Genomic DNA, 17961 nt, shown 5'->3' on the forward strand with positions numbered 1-17961 from the left:
GGAGAGAGAGAGAGATAAGACTAGAGAGAGAGAGAGAGAGAGAGAGAGAGAGAGAGAGAAAGTCAGTCAGAGAGACCGACAGACAGACAGACAGACAGACAGACAGACAGACAGACAGACAGACAGACAGAGCCCTAGACTGAACAATCATGGAGCAAAACAACCCAAATTTAAAACAAAGAACAAATAAAAATGAAGCGAACAAATTAAGAACGACGCAAAAGAGATACTTATTCAACACTTAAGTCCCAAGTTGAATGCCTTAGTAACGAAAAGATAAAACAAAGTTGCTGAAACTGGCAGTCTTATTGTAACTTTTGCCCAAAAAAATAACAACTTTTCTCACAGTTGATAAACTTTAGTACCTTTGTGAATTATTATTATTAATATTTTTTGGCCTTTTAATTAAAGAAATGACAAGTGGCCATAGCATTATTGTGGACTGTAACTATTATATATGATGTAATAGAAAGGTATTTGGATAACTATACATGTAATTGGCGTCATAATTTACATTTTAAAACTCTCTTGATAGATGTCAAAAGGACAAACCTATGACGTAGGTCCGTCAGGGACGTAGTGACCAGCGCTGCTGTATGCCCTTGTTGTACTTTGTGCTGCCTTGGGTCACGGCTTATCGACTTGTTCAGTGGAACATCATCAAAAACATCCGTGAACTTACAGCAGACGTAAATCTTATAAAAAGCGAAGCTTCCAGCTTCAAATTTTCAAAAGATGCCTCTCTAATCCTCAGAAGATGTAGCCATAGAATAACCAAAAGGCCCCTGTAGAAAAAATAAAGTGGGCCTTTCCTTTACTTCGCGTCAGAAACTTAGTAGCAGTCAGAATTGCTGAAACATTTCAGCCGTTTGGTCCTTTTGATAAGAAAGATATTCCTAGATTTGATTGGCTTGTTGGTAGTCCTTGAAACGAGGTGTCGCAATCTCATCTTACACAACTGCCTCACTTGTGGTCTCGGATCTGTTGGTGGCTGCAGTCTTACACGGTGTGCACTCTGAAGTTCTAAAGAAGAAGATAAACATGAAGTTTGCAGGCTGTACAATTCTCCTTTCCGTCTTCATTTCTCTGTGTACAGGGAAACAATCCTTCATTATTCGAGATTGCGGTAAGTGATACAATATCCTTCTATTTTTCCATCAATAAGAAATGTATACTCTAATGAGAGTTCACAGACAATACACCTCATTTCCAAAGCCACCAAAGAGTGGATATCACTGAAAAGAGGAGAGACCCCCTTTCCGTGATCTTTGACAGACCCAGTTTTTGTGTAAAATAAACACAAATGTGTATTTAATAAGCAATTTATAAACTTTCAGGCGCTCTACCCTTCGTTTAAAAAAAAATATATGAACGGAATTATTGCAGCTAACACAATGATGGAAAATGTCCGTTGTAAGTACAATACATTTTTAAATAACACTCAAAAAAACATTCCTATAAACGAATTAGTCTGTTATGGCGGGGAGGGGGGAAAGGGGGATATTCCTCTAAGTTGTATAAATAGTGGCCAGATTTCTTTCCTCTTTTTTTGTGTGAAAATCTTGAGAGAAAAATCGGAAACCTCACCCTGGGGTGTTCAGCTTAAAATGAGAGAAGCAATCTTCTAATCCGATGATGTCATCATCTGTGTTCGATCCTTTTCTGTTTACGTGTAGGCCGGGTCTGGAGAATGAGCTAGAAGGGCTGACGTTGGTACCCTCATTTCCCAGAGATTGCTGGTGCTGAGGGAGAGGTGTGTGCTGGTGTACACCCAGATGCAACAAAAGGTCTTTGGACAACCTTCCTGTCTTGTTTTCCATCAAATACTCAGTTGCATCTCAGTTGTGTCGACCTAAACTTTAACAATTAAATTTTATATAGAGTAGACTTTTGAACTCTTTAGCTTCTAATTTCCCGTTGGAACCGTGTCTGCCCACAATACTCCTACATTGTTTTTTTTTAATTTTTAAATAAAGAAAATCATTTCGACAGAGTGACGTTTATACAGCGTAAGCAAAAAGCAAGACAGATAGGCAGAAACATTAGCGGAAAAGAAAAGAATTAGGACCATCAAGAACTACTCTCCAACCAACCGATTTCGCTATAGTCGTTCGTCGTCTTAATTACAAGTAACCGGAAATTGTACCTAAGAACTCATTTCCCTTTTGGGGGGGGGGGGGGGGGGTGGCTATTTATTGAACTTACCTGTACATTAGGCCAATATACACACAATGAATTCAAACAATTAAATTAATTATCTTCAGAGAAGCCCCCCCCCCCCCCCCTCCCCCGTGTTTACAGGATATGTCACAAACTGTACACTGAACGGTAAACTTTAAACTTTCCATTCGAAACTACGCAAATCCGAGTTTTCAGTTCTTTGCAAGGCCACCTATTGGCTTATTTTGATAGAATGGATAGTCGAAATTTACTGTTACCAAATTCGATGCTCCTCTTTTTTTTCTAGTGTATTCTGCAGTCTCATTGTTCTTCATTTACGCAGATTTTTCAATTCTGTGTTATTTGCCTGAAGCTTAAACAGGCAAGAGCTTGGATACTATGAAATAAACAAACTCGAGTTTCTGAGTTGTAGCCTATACGTCTATACAGTATTAGAATGTTAGCAATGTTTCTCAACATCACCTTTGATCTGCTGGCAGCTGTTGATGGGACATATTGTGTGGCCGCTACATCCTTTAAAAAGTCAAAAGATAATCGTTTAAGGTACACCACGGCAGTAACCAACAGCCAGAAAAAGTCTATTTTGGTATCCAAAAATCGATTTTTCGATTTTGGACTATTTTCGAGTAGAGTAACATCTGCTTGATCGATTGGTAATATTTTCAAGTGTCTAAAATATCTATAAAATGCTTAAATATGCCATGTTTTTTAACATCGTGTTGAAATAAACCAGTATGAATTCGTTTTTTTTCCGTTTTCTCAAAACTATGATTGTCTTGGGGGGGGGTCACCTAAGCAGAAATATTTCTGAAAGATTGACAGTATAACTCTGATTTGTGATCAATTTTTTTGACGAAGTATCGTCTATGACACTAAAAGGGCAGTTACAAAAAAAGTATGAGACTTAGGAAAGTAAATCTTTAATACATATACCTTGCAGGTTGTATATACAGAAACACTGTGTGAAAATATCAAGGCTGTATCAGTTCAATCTTTTTAAAGGATCCCTGTACAGAATTTGCTCAAATTTTGGTCTGTCGAACCCTTTGCATCTAAAGAATTTAACAATGGACAGTGAAATCATATAGGGATAGTGTGTTTCTGTTTCTTGACCCATATATTGGTTATTGGGAATCCCAGTATACTTAATTTAGAGACCAAACAAAAAATTTCACTTCTGCTGTAGGCCTACCTAGTGTTCCTTAAATCAGAATTCAAGCTGCATGCGGAAAAAAAGAATGGAAATCAAACCAATTTACATTATGTGGCACCCCCCCCCCCCCCCCCCCACTTCTTTCCATCCACAGAGAATCCCGACAATGCAGCAGTGAGTCTTAAGAGTGGCAGTGTAAAACCTTACCCCGTCGCCATCCCGGGCATTGTGACTGTGACGGGCAGTGGCTCTGTGAATCGCAACCTCACAGGGGGTGGCCTCGACCTCCAAGTCCACATCGAAAGATACGTCGGATTTCTATGGGTCACAGTTCCCTGTATCAGCGATGTTGGCAGCTGGTTAGTTCTCAAAGACATCGCCACCTACAGTACTAATGTAGCGCCTTTTTATTGTTTCCTTCTTAACTACGTACTGTGGCATTCCCGTACATTCCTTCTTACAGACAGTGGCATACATCTTCTTTCATATTTCGTTTTTTCTCTTTTTTCCGTCTCTGTTTCCACCTTACTTACTCACTTTATTCCAATCCTGCTCGTTAGCAACCGTGGAGTAATGTCTATGGCCAAGACCTGGTGTAGTTTAAATTTGTCAAACTTCGATCGGTGGCGCCGCCATATTTCCCCTAGATTAATGGGTGGTCAAAAACTAATTACTTTGAAACAGTTGATTAAATCATTCAAAATCAAACCAGTTTTATTGTCTTGAACGCTATTCCGTGTGTTCTATACATTTGATGAAAGCAACGAACTAGAGTCTTCTAACTAGAAGGCTGCTAGGCAAAGCTGAGTCCGATTTTCTTTATTTGCTCACAGAACGCCAAATGTACTTACGGACTTCTGGTCCAAATTTGATGAAACCAAACTGAGGGGTAAATATTATATAGGCCAACACACATTGTGGCCGGCCTAGTAATCGACCCAATCAGATAATAATATTCTTTCACATGGCATCCATTAATTAACCAATAGGTGCCCGCTGTTAGATTTTCTGTGACGTAATGTTTAAATTATCTGCGATGTAATGTTTAAATTGTTCGCTGTTGCGCGTAAGAGACTTGAGTTCGTTTCCTGAGTAGGGGAATTAATTCATCGAATATCTCCGTCTGCCTTCGTGGATGCAGCATATCACTACACTCCATTTGACCCTGACAGCCATGGCCGGAGCAGCCTGGTGACGATGGGGTTGTGAAACATGAGCTTTAGGCTACAGTTAAAGATTGTAACGTTTCCCACCGACAGTCTCATCACAGTTGTACGTAAATTGGACGTCCCGGCTGTTAATACCGGGTGCCCATTGCGGATGGAATCTGGTCGGATCGGGTCGGGTCGGGTCGGGTTGGGATGATCTCCCGACTCGTCGCCTGAAAACAAACGCACTTATTTTTGAGGCGGCGAGTCGGGAGCAATTAGCTTGTGTCACGATAGCTGCTTTGCACCCTCAATCTGGCTAGCAAACCGACCCGACCCGACCCCATCCCCAAATGGGCACCCCATATAACGTTTCAGCTTTTGCAGGAGCCTCGATCCGTACTCTTTGAGTTACACACTTCACTTAACGGCGGACGTCTCAGACTCCTCCCCACTCCCCTTTCAACTGTGTTGTAATTATTGCCACCTCCAAACTCCACAAGTTAGACTTTCTAAAATGTTGGTAAATTTACATTACATTCACCATTGTTTTCTCATTCTCGGCTGCAACTCTCTGGCCACCCTGTCTACCGCTTGTTTATGGAGGGCAACTTTTATGAGAATGACAATCGGAACCACGCCACCTCCTTCCCCCTTTTCCCGTTCAATCCACATATTTTTGTCGACTGTGGATTGCTAAGCTTTGCGAACACTATTTGGATAGATAAAGTGGTAGACCACCCCCCCCCCCCCCCGGAATTGAAAACCTTATCATCAGAATCCAAACTATTCAGTAACCTTTTTGGTGGTGGTGGTGAAGTGCGTCAAGTGGGGAGGGGGTGAGGGTGCATTGTTACATTACATTTTCTCGGACACATAGTTTACCTTTAGTTCGAGTGTGCTATTCAAAAATGAATCATACACAATTATCAAATTCTTAAACTTCGCCTGCACAAAATTAAGTGTGACATATTTTTAAACACAGGATTTATCCTTTATTCAAGAGACGGAACCTCTGATTTTAAAGTTCGTCTCCAATAGGACACAGGGCCAAGAAAAATCCGTTGAGAGCACCAAGCAATTCAAGTTGAGGAATAGTCTGTTGTTGGGGGAATAATCCATATCACTGCGGTATCCAGTATCAAGCCTACAGATTTGACAGACGCAGCATAATTATAGTAGGCCTAATTAGAAGTGAGTTATTTCAAACATCGCATGGGACATAACTATATTTTTTACAAATTCATTTATACTTGTCCTTTTTCAGTCATTACGACCTCTGCAATAAGCTTTCCGAGGCTTTCAGCGCTAAAGGGTGTCCAGCCGAGCTAAAGGCCAACAACGTACCCTGCACATGCGATACCCTCAAGCCTGGCACGTACTCCTTGAACGCTCAAAAGTTCACGATCCCAGAACTGAGCGGGCTTTACTCCTGGCTGGCATCGGTACGTAAGCCTTTCTCCATGCGGATGTTGTTAAAGTTTTAATACCATCGAGAGATGTGAGATATACGAAACTTAGCATCGTCATGTACGCAGTTGCTGGCATCATAGCAAACCATTAGACTCCCTGAGAAAACGGCGAGCCGAGTTTACTCCAGAGGAATTACGCACTTGGCAATATTGTATCCTTGAGAAAGCCGCTTAACACCAAGTTTCCTCATTCCACCTAAGTGGGAATCGATACCAAGCCACAGACAACGAAAGATCTTGTCAGTATGTTAGTGGTTTAGCGTCTATAATTATAAAATAGCAGCTTGCATTATATATTATGTTTCCTAGAAAGTTAAGACTGTTTCACAAGGCTATCAGGTCTGCTGAAGTAATAATTAATTGTAAAGTGTAAAGAGCGCAGAAAAATAGGAAAGACATAGGCTTCAGAAGAGGCGATAGATGTTGAAAAGGTTAGCTGTATTAAGATACAGGGTGATCCAAAAAAACCTTTACCACTTTTTTTCTGAATATCTCGTGCAATAATTATTCTAGAACGCTGTGATTTGGAACAGACATAATTCATTCTAAAGGAATTTGTTTGATTTCAAATCCACGAAGAAGAAACATGTTTTGAAAAGGGAAACGATTTTTAAAAAAAGCACCCAAAAAAAACGCGAAGTTCACCAATGTTTAAAAATCTTGTAAAGGAAGTCATGAAAAGATTAGCTGACCGTTTTCTTTATTTTATCGCTGACATTAATTTTCCATCCCTGTGACAGCTAAACAATATTTAATTTCGTTTACAGAGTTTTAAAAACCTAAGGGTTTCATTTTGAAATTCCTAGAAGCAGTGCTCCACATTCCCTCCTTCGGACTCGACACATTTTTAACGCGTCGTTCGAAATGTTCAGTGACACCCTAACACAAAGACCTGTTAAACCATGAGTCTTTAAAGCCACATACACTGTACACGTTCACTAAGAAGTGGCTTCTAGAGGCAATAGAGTGGGGTGCCCAATAGACAGCATATGTGAGGCAGCGTGGTGGAATCAGGCTCTCGTCAAAATAATCAAAGTGAAGAAACCTGCTTTTTTCCGCATGTCTGTGAATTTTAATCAAATTTTTGTTTTTTGGCTCAACACCTTTCATGCCAATTAAAGAACTCATTTCTGTGTGGATTTTCCTGAAAAACGTTAATTAAAGGCACAAAATATGGAAATTTTCAGTTACCATGGACTCTTAAGCTATGGAAATAACTAATCTTTGGCAGCCATTTTCTCACTAACTTTTCCTCTCAAAATAGGTGACCCCCACCTCCTTCATTTGCAAATATCTCGACTTGTATTCAGGATAAATTAACATTTTTAAAAATCCAAATAAAGACAAGTGAACAAGCTTTAAGATGATACCAATAACTCCACATGCCCAAAAATTGACGAGAGCCTGATTCCACCACGCTGCATCACATATCCCGCAGGGTGAAAATGGGCTTTGCACTAAACCAAAAGTCATCGAGGAAATGATCCTTCTTTACAAGACAATCAAGGAATCAGGAACACATTGCCATGCTCTGATCCATGTCATCTCGGCCTAGCGCAGATGAACATGGTATAGTCGTAGGTTAAGATCTGCCATGAGAATGCAGACTGTTGATGTGTAGAAAAGTCCTAGGTGCAGATCGTCTATGGAAAGACCTCTCATGGGACTCGGCTACTGAAATCTGCACTCTGGTGACGTTTAAAGGGCTGCACACGGTGCGTGTTCGACCTGAAGTGGTCATTTTTTAAAGAACTTTTTAGTTCTGATTCGCTATAGTATAGATCCAAACTGACGGAACCTCTCTACTCATGACGCCAAAGGTTTTGGGGGCCCCTTAGCATTCTCTCCATGCCGTGCGCAGAACTTACGAAATGTCAGGGATCGTGAGTTTGTGGAGAGGTAAAATTCAATACAAAAAGCTCTCAGCTCTTTACTAAACGTAGCCATGATCTAAGCAGGCAAACAAAATTTGAGAAAAATAAGATCTGCAGACTTCTGTTGACTTGTTAAACTGCTGTAGCTTGCAATAAGGCGCGATTGTTGCAGCTTTTAGAGGTAGGCCTAATGCGAACTGGTGCGTCATGCTATGAAAATGGCGACAATGTTGAAAATGGGTTGTTTTTTTAATGCGCTATATAGAGCAAAACCATTCAATGGACTTATCTAAAATACATATCAGAAAATTTATTTTGGCTTCCAAACGTTATGTTCAAATCTGAAACGCAAGACTTCAGTATGGGGGAAGATATTTACAAAACAATTTGTAAAGTTTTTTTTGGGATCACCCTGTATATTGGTACGCTCATGACCTTTGGCCCCACCTCTATCGAATGAGATACATGTAGGGCCTGTTGAGTTCACGCTCGTTAAACATACCAACCTTCACTATCTCATTCAGCCCACAAATTGTCCACGCTGTCCCTAGATGACTAAATCTGTTTTTGACAAAGCTGAAAGTCATAAGTCAGTAAGCTTACTTTTCTTACCACAAGGACCAATTACCTTTAGGTCATCCTTTTTATTCGTGATACTGCAGAATTAATAATATTTGTAACATCTCGATTTTTCCTGGTTCGAATTCATCTCCGACTGGACGAGATCACAGGGTCTTTATATCACTCCTCAATCTTGGTTCATGTCCCTCTCCGTAAGCCCGAGTTTCCTCTGCGGTAGTCAAAAGACTTGCAGACTATATTATTTGTACTAAAGACGTGGCGTTTATGTTTTGTTGTTTTTTTCTGTCCAGGGTGACTACAAAGTCGACTTGAAGCTAACTGATCGTGCAACGAAAAAACAAGTTGGATGTGTGCATCTGGAAGGGACAATAGTGGATGGAAACGCATGTGAAGGCTTTTTGTGCAGTATCTTTGGTTAGTCGGATACAGTGAAAAGACATTGGTACCGAACGAACATGTAATTAAAGTATTGGCGATCTTATTATGAACATTATTGTTTTATTAAACGAAAGGGTTGTCTCCTATGCCACATGAAGACTGCCTTAAGACATTTAGTGTGCACACCATAATTATTAGGGCTACGATAAATTTGGTAGACTGCGGAAAGGGATAGATGTTGCTTTAGTTTTGCATAGCGAGGAGAACATCGACTCGATGAAGCTTACTAGATCATGACGCAAACAAAGATAATCAGAAAGTCGGGGGGGAATGATTGTTTGTCCTCTATGTCAATGAAGATACAATCAGACCATTCCGAAACAGGTATACTTTGTCTGGTACTGAAAAAATGATAAATATGAAGAAAGGGTTATTGTCATTTATTCACGTCACTTTACAATTAAAGGAGTTGCAAATTCTGCCGGTCGGGAATTCATGGTCATTTCGTTGTCTTCTTGGAGGTAGCAAGATCGAAGAGGAAGACTATCATGAATCGAAGTTTGAACTCTCATCATCATCATCCAGTGCCTGATCTGCGACAGACATCAGCGATAATGGCTTTTCATTCATTCCTTTGATCAGATGCTCTAAAAAAAAAGCTGCGTTTCCCTGATCTTTCCCTGTTACCCCGTTTGTTTAGGTTCCCTGAGTATGTTGTTCTGGGTCTACCCCTGCCTCGCTTGCCCTCAATTTTGCCGGTGAGAGCTAGACGTTCAAGACCCTTATGTCTATTCAGGTGTCCCAAAAACTGCATTTGTCGTTTCCTGATTGTGTTTAACATTGAGCGTCCCACATGGGCTTCATCAAGCTCTACCTCATTTGATTTCTTTTCCTTCCACGATACTCTTAGCAGTCTCCTAAGAAACCACATTTCTGTTGCTTCTATCTTATTTTCACTGTCTTTAGCGATTGTCCAGCATTCACGATTGTTTATTTCCTCTTCGAGTTTTTCAACGAAGACAAAAATATTCAGGAGAGTGCAACATGTATTTAAGCTCATGGAGAAGTGGTAATGACAGGGCTCAGGAGCACTGCATGTACGAAAACTGATCTCCTGGCCGGCCCAAAAAGAAGTTTTTAAAAACAATTTTAGTAAGGGTTAACGGCGCTCGCAATTGCATAAGGTCATAGGCGCGCCAAAGGGTGGATGTCAACAGAGAAATCCAAACGGGGAATCCGGCTTACTATTGTTCACCTCTCTAGCCTCAACAGCAGGCACCCCGGAAATAGCAGTTCACAAGAGAGTGACAAACATACAAAAGAAGTAGAGGAAAATGACGATAGGAAGGATGAGGAAAGAAAAAGCAGCAGTTCCCCCTATGTTGTTCCGGCACAGTATGAGCATGACATTGATAAATCTACAATTCCTCTGAGCATAAGAACATGTTAATACATAACCCCCCCCCCTACCCACACCGCCACCACCCTTTGGGAATGCAGTGCCTGTAGAAGAATTCCCGTTATAAAGGTTAAGCACCAGAGTGAAAAGTGACAACGCTTCATCAAGTCAAGCTATGTCTCTTTAATTAGGTTTTTCGATGTGGTAATAATGGTAATACTGCCCAGTTGTTTTTTTTTTTTTTGGGGGGGGGGGGGGGTTTGGGGGGGGGGGGGGGCTTGGGGAAAGGAGGGGGGCGCCCCTGTCGACACAATTCAGATTATTAGGAGGCGCGTTTCCGACCCTGCCTGTTTCCGACTCGGCTGACAAGGATACAACGTCCCAGAAGAAGGACTGAGATGCTCGATAAAAATTCGTCCCACGCAGGTATCAAACTAGGGTCTTCTGCGTGAGACAGGAAAGAGCGTACCCGCTCCACCACAAACGCCAGTTTTCTCACTGTGACAAGTTATCATTTCTTTGTTTGAGTAACGAAAAGTACATTGAAACGAAAAATGGTCATCTAGTGCTGGGAAAAAAAGAAGACAGACAGAAACAACAGTGGGAAAGTAAAGAAGTGGGACCTACCACTGGCGCTCTCCACCTACTAACGACACGTTATCAGTTCCGCGTATATAAACTAGATCTATATTGTTTTCAATTGGTAGTGACGAACAAAGATGGGTTGTTATAGGTTAAAATTGAACACATTTTTAAAATGAACGTTTTTTTTTAAAGATAAGAGGTGGGACTTCCGAATGTTACGCCTATCTGCGACAGGACCGAGCTAAACAGCTGGAGAGCACCAAATTTCATAATAAAAGTCTCACTTTTGAGGCAGTGTCATTTGCACCATCTTTCCAAATGTACACACAAGGACAACATACATTGTGTACTGTCTTTAGTGTGAGGACCATACGCTGGTAAAAGTACACGTCTATTGTGAGGACAAGTCTTTTCAAATATTACACGGCTGTGGTACTGATAATTGCTAGACAGTGGATTTTTTTTTCTTCAATGATATAACGGTTTGAGACAACAACAACAATAACGATAATAACACTACTAATACATGTATGTACACATTATTATGATGATGGTGGTGATGATCATGTTCATTACTAATAATTACTAAAGTACATTGCTGTGCCAACGTGCCTCAAGGCACCAGGGAAAGAATTGTTTCTTCAGGACTGAAAAGACAAGCAAACTTTTGTTGATCCAGACCTTTACGATTTACGTTACAGTACGTTCCACAGAATTTGGAGCAAATTTACAGAAACTGCTTGCAGTAGTAGCCTCTTTAAGGTGCATTTATTGTTTCCTTTGGGAGATCTATTCACAAGTCTTGCACGAGAGTGCTCTCCTGTGGGCTTATAGTTGCCACAATTGTACAAGTGGGGCACGTTTACGTTTTGTTTATATTTGGCCCTCAATGGTCTGCGAGCCATCTAAGGCTATAGCACACTACGACATTCTTGTCTCGGACAGCATTGTCCTGTCCCACTGTCGATTTTTGCCTTTCAAAACCACAGCTGTACACTATAGGCACCACAAAAAAGGGCCGCCAACAAACTCAAACGTTTCCGTGTCACGTGACCTCGTACGGACTCTAGTTTACAAGGAGGTAGCTCTATGGTCAAAACAGACAACAAAACCGCACTAGGACAGGACTGATCCGGCCCATAAGGCGGCTTTTTTGTTGTTGCCCGCGGCGAGGTTAAAAATGCATTCCAAAAATGTCCTAAACATTGTCCAAATTTAAAAAAAAAAGGATTTTCGTGTTCAGCGACCCAAAATTAGCAAAAATCAGGCGGGAGACACAATTTAATGCCCAATTACGAAGTTAAATTATATATTTGTATGTGTGTGTGTGTGTGTGTGTGTGTGTGTGTGTGTACGTGTGTGTGTGCACGTGTGTGTATGTGTGTGTGTGTGTGTGTGTGTGTGAGTGTGTGTGTGTGTGTGTGTGAGTGTGTGTGTGTGTGTGTGTATGTGTGTGTGTGTGTCTGTGTGTGTGTGTTTCACCGGGTGACATTGATACACAACTTCACCATTGAAGATAAACATTTTAAAATAAAATAATTTTCTAACATTTACATAGTGGAACAAACCCGTCGGGATTTTGATACCTTTGAATTCGAGTGTAATGTACCGCACCTATTGCGACAGGACATTCTTGTCGATTTGAGTCCCGAGCAGTTGTGAATATTTACAAAATGGGTGGGACAGTGGATTATCCCAGTCCCAGGGTAATATCGTCTGTGATTATAGAGAAATATAGCCGCCTACTGCATTAGGACAAAACTGTCCCAGACTTGGAGGCGTCTGCTGTCAAGATCGTGACGCTTGCGCGTTGTGACGTAAAATCACTTTAAATAGTTTAAAATTTGCCTCCGCGAAGGATTAAACTTGGGGCGCAATAATAATTATCGCATCTCAAAACTGATTTCATATTCGGAATCAACGTCTCAAAATAAGAAAAGTGGCTCGAAAGGAACCTGATTTGATGAGATACTAAGTACATTCTAGCAAATTATTTTATTTTTTTAATTGATCGTCAATGGTGAAGTTGTGTATCAATATCAAGGTCCCCGGGTGACACACACATGCACACACACACACACACACACACGCACACACACACACAAACACACACACATGCATACGCACACACACATTATTATAATATATAATTTAACTTCGTAATCGGGCATTAAATTGTGTTCCTCGTTCGATTTTCGCTAATTTTGGGTCGCTGATCACGAAAATCTGATTATATATTTTATTTGGCCAATATTTAGGAAATTTTTGGAATGCATTTTTAACCCCGCCGTGGGCAACAACAAAAAAGGTGCCTTATGAGCCGGATCAGTCCTGTCCTAGTGCAGTATCTGTTTTGACATGCAAAAAATCGGCAGTAGGACAGGACAGTCCTGTCCGAGACAAGAATGTTGTAATGCGGTACTAGCCTTCACAACTGCTCGTATTTACTTTGAATTACTGCTTGAGAGAGCTCATTGCTTTACTCTCAGTCTCAGCCTTTCCCTGTGGCACGATCTTGAGGAAAACACATGAAACTGCCAAAAAATGGTACATGTACTGTACCGTACTCCATTTACTCATCATGTCCTGTCACCTACAGATTCCTTTCTCTATTTAGTTGTTTAAAAAAAATAGAAAAAGATGGATACTGTGGATGATTCTACAAACAAAGGGAGCAGATGAAAGAAAAAAAAAAACTCCACCTAGCTGAAAACATGTTGGTGCAACTGAGATGAAGGCTTTCATTGGTTGTAAATATAGATCTAGTAGGCCAATTACTTTTAGTTGATATTAAAGCACCGGCCTAGACGGTCAGAGAATGGTTAGTATAAGAACGTATAGGCACCGCCGATCATTCCTTTCATCGAAAGGGGGCCCAGCTAGTATAAACTATAAGTAATTGGCCTACTATATTTACACTCTACTGGAATGGGGCCATAAATCTTGAGAGATGCAAAAAATTAGAAAGTCTAGATCAGATCTATCAATACTCTCAAAACAAAACGCGCCTCGCGAAGTATCACTTCCGGATTTTCTAAATTACAGAGACAGAAGCGTCGGCCTACAAAAACGATCGGCGAAATAAAGAAATTTAGCTTTTTGTAGCAAACCTGTCTAAAAACTGAAAAGAACCAAGGGCGCCATGCTCTGGAAAATATTTTAAAGAATTTTTTGGCGAAAACCGCATGTCGATCGATGCAGCCATTAAAAAGCCTTTTGAATAGCAAATTTGGCCACCACAAATAGATAATAGATATAATATATATATATATATATATATATATATATATATATATATATATATATATATATATATATATATATATACACTGTGACTGTGACGTAAATGCAGTGAAACGTCGACCTCCCGTATCGTCCTGAGGCCGCTTCAAATTCTGCTGTACTTCCTAAGAAAACCCCATAAATTATAGAATCAAAACCTTCTGGTCTTGCAATTCTGCCGCAATACTACCCTGTGTCTGAGAGGCATTCATTCCATACCTTGGAAACAGACGGCTGACCGAATGCCTAAAGACTAAACTAAAGGACTGTGTGTTGCTCTTGGTTCTGATGTCGTGATTTCTCTTTCCAGTTCTCAAGATTTTCATGGCACTGATCACAATGTCAACTGTGACAAATGTTTAACTGATTTGAATCTGGTCAAATTCTTGCAAGAAAGTATGTATATTTTCTAAGCTTCATAAAATGATCCCCATCAGACATGCGTGTGTTCTTACGTGTGTGTGCAAGTATGACAATCTTGCAGAAATACTACCTTTATGTGCAACCAAAATCAACATTTGTTAAAGTTTTATTCCTTCTTCCATTTTAATCCATGAATGGTATACATTTTTTAACCAAGTAAGGGTATACTCTATTGAGAAAGACATTTTTAAACACCACAAAGTGTACAGGTGTGATACACCCAGGTTGCCAGGGGCCGTTACATTTTTTTTTCAAAATGATCATAAGTGATAGTTTGTTTTGAAAAATTATTTTGAGAGCCGAGCACATTTATTTCAACTATTTTGAGGATTACATATAATCTTAACATTGTATCTTGTACGTAGTTAGAAATATCGATACCAAAACAGGGTCCCTGGGCGTGTTAAACAGCCAGTTGTGGGGGGAAAGGGTTACATAATACCGACGCCACTTCGCCTGCTAAGTGCTGGGGGAAAAGCAAGACAGACAGGTAAAACAGAGGAATGATAGAGAAATAGAATCTATCAGTGGCACCGTCCAACGAACAGTGAGTGAATAACCATTGACAATAAAACCTAAAACCATACCTTATTCAAAAAGCATTTGAAGAGTGGACTGATCTTGAAGAGAGATGAACAGAGGCAATGACCTAATTTTGCACAATTTCACCACTCCATGGACACGAAATACATTTTTGGAAACTTGGAGCAGCTATGTTTTCCCTCACGCCAGGCCACTAATCTTGGAGAACACTTTTTGTGGAAAAAAAAGTAGACAAATCCGTACCCTTCGAACGGTTGAAAATTCATCCTCGGCATAATATAATAGCAAAATCTTAACTTTCCTATGGCTAATGCTGATAGAAAATTAATGTAGGAAGAACAATAACTATTAGATATACCACAAAAGCATATATGTTATAATAATAAACGTGAAAGAAGGCTTCTCATTCTCAGTTTAGTTTCAGTAACATTTTTACGAAACTTGCAATACAAATCTATGATACTACATGTCTATATTGTATATATGTTACAGTCAAATCCGGAAACTAGTCATTCTCAGGGAATGTCTGAAAAATCAGTCATTCCCAAATAATTCCTGTTTTGATCAGGCATTTCCAGGAATGCCTAAAAATGTAAGTCATTTTCAGAGAATGACTGAAATAAGCCGTCAGGCATTTCCTAGGAATGACTACCATCGGAAAAAAAACAAAATGGCGGAATGACAGATGTAAAGTAAATGACAGGGGATGCATGCGGTAATTTATTCATCCCGTTTAATGAAAACAAATTTAATAATAAAAAGTGATAATTAAATATATAGAATGTTCATTTAGATGAGCTCATTTGTTTTTTGCAGTTGAGACTTTGGTGGCAACAACTATTACTTTTGAGCTTTGCTTTGAAGCATTTGCACCTGTTTGTTTGACATGTCTTTGACCCTGAACAGTTACATTTAATGTAACCTTGACCGCCACACTGAGAGCCAAGTACAACCGCTTCTCTTAAACTGACTTGTGCGGTGCAGTTAACATCACTCATCAGAAGTAATTTTTCAAGGCAAAGTTCAAATAAATTCGTTCCTGCTGTTTGCCCCTTTTAAGATTCCATGTTTGGTAGCCAGCGTGTAGTTATTGTTGTCATTTTTTGTTCAAAACAACAGAATGTTTCGTGGGTCGCCACGGCCCCGATCAACAAGAGGAATGAGAATGGCAACATTGTCACCTTTCTGGCCTGGGGCGAGTTCTATTCTACTTCTTTTTACCATCCGTTCTGCTTGTTCCATCTGGAATTTCCTACTCTGCTCTCCATGAAAGTGTATTTGAACCTGTCTGCCTTCAAGAAGTGCCACGTTTTCAACAGTGCGAATGCCATCAACTTGGTCGACATGAGGATAATTCAGGTTTGTGGCTTGCCCGTTAGCAGCAGCAAATTATGTGACTTGGACAATGTCGGTGATTTCGTCGACATGAGAACGAGCTGCTAGAGCTGTTTGCTGGGCAAAGGCTCGTAAAACATCCCCTGACTGAAACTGGCCCAGCATTTCCGTTGGTATAGATGTTGAGGCCTACCCTTGGTTCAGTACCCAGCAGCGCTTGGTAAGGCGATCGTTTGACCGCGGCGTTGAATGAGAGAGAGAGACAGACAGACAGACACACAGGCAGGCAGACAGAAAGACAGACAGTTAAAAACAATAGCTAAAACTGACCTGGCTTGAAGCTTGTACTGTCGAGCTGTTTTTCTGGCTACACCCAAAGTCGCCTGCAACTGATGTATAATTTCCTGATATTTTGTCTTGGGTAATAGGTAATTTCATACTTTTCAAAAAGCCTTCTTGTAAAAGTTTCTTCCCAAGGATTTTCAGCAATATTCAAGCTTAACTATAAAGTGAATATCTAATGACAGGTTACAGGTTTGTAACTTTTGCTACTCCTCACTTTCTCTCAACACAGTTAAATCAACACCGTACTCGAACCATAATTGTGACAATGCAAATAGCACTGAGTGATAGTGATAGTCAAATGGTTTGCCTAGTGGTCAAAATAACAACCAGGCAAAGCTGGAAATCTGAGGCTTTCATTTTCAGTCATTCTCCAAGAGTGTCTAAAATTTTTAGGCATTCCTGGAAATGCCCGATCAAAGCAGGAATTACTTGGGAATGACTGAATTTTCAGGCATTTCCTGAGAATGACTAGTTTCCGGGTTTGACTGTAACATATATATTTGTGAAAGTTTGTCACTTTGGTTGCCTAAAACTTCAGAGCCATTTAACTTTCGAATTCCGAAAAATTAACGGTGTTTTATAATCATTTAAAGGGTGTACAGTTATATTAAGGAGTCTGAAGTCACTACAATGTAGTTTAATTTTCAGTTTTTCATTAGTTTTGTTTAGATCTGATCTTGGGAAAGTCCGTCTTCTAAGACGCCATTGTAAACAAGTATGGATTCCGTTCAAAAGCAATGTGCACTGGTTCTACAATCACTTGACAATCAGTTCTATATGATGAGGTACCCAGCTGGTGTCATAGAAGTGCCGAAGATTACATGTGTTGCTAAAGAGTTGAGAGTAACATACAAAGAAAAAAAGGAGGACAAATAAGGACAATAGTAAATAGATGCTTAACAGGACAGAGGGACTAAACCACCCTCATCCACCCACTGTCATTCTCATAAGATTTAGTTATAATAATAGATAGCATTTGTATTTGTATAGCGCCCCCACTCAACAGCAAGCTCTATCCGTTTCACAATCTATACTGTTACCCCAGCAGACCTGAGAGCATTCTGAGACAACCTCAACTCCTGGAAGCATAAAGCAGCCATTTACAGGCGCTAAAACACTAACATACTGACAAGATCTTTCGCAGTCTAGTCTATGGCCGGGTACCCATTCCTACCTGAATGAAGTGAGGAAAATTCGTATAAAGTGCCTTTCCCAAGGGCACAACGTCGGGCCCACGGCTCGACACCCCCCCCCCCCCCCC

At 40.3% G+C, this 17961-nt stretch overlaps 1 protein-coding gene across 1 annotated transcript; it reads left to right on the plus strand.

Moving 5' to 3' along the window:
* Positions 1-760: 760 nt before the first annotated feature.
* LOC101859955 (ganglioside GM2 activator) lies at positions 761-8945 on the plus strand. The gene is made up of 4 exons (XM_005103900.3): positions 761-1126; positions 3489-3693; positions 5750-5927; positions 8701-8945. The coding sequence occupies exons 1-4, from the start codon at positions 1042-1044 to the stop codon at positions 8827-8829; spliced, it is 597 nt and encodes a 198-aa protein (XP_005103957.1). The 5' UTR covers positions 761-1041; the 3' UTR covers positions 8830-8945.
* Positions 8946-17961: the final 9016 nt, after the last annotated feature.

The sequence above is a fragment of the Aplysia californica genome, unplaced genomic scaffold, assembly GCF_000002075.1.
Source record: "Aplysia californica isolate F4 #8 unplaced genomic scaffold, AplCal3.0 scaffold00395, whole genome shotgun sequence".
Lineage (NCBI taxonomy): Eukaryota > Metazoa > Mollusca > Gastropoda > Aplysiida > Aplysiidae > Aplysia > Aplysia californica.

Bases quoted from the DNA above. Each gene is read 5' to 3' on its own strand.
- LOC101859955 (XM_005103900.3), top strand. From the start codon at position 1,042: ATGAAGTTTGCAGGCTGTACAATTCTCCTTTCCGTCTTCATTTCTCTG. The intron at 1,127-3,488 runs GTAAGTGATACA...TTCCATCCACAG, and splicing joins CTTCATTATTCGAGATTGCG to AGAATCCCGACAATGCAGCA. The intron at 5,928-8,700 runs GTACGTAAGCCT...TTTTCTGTCCAG, and splicing joins TTTACTCCTGGCTGGCATCG to GGTGACTACAAAGTCGACTT.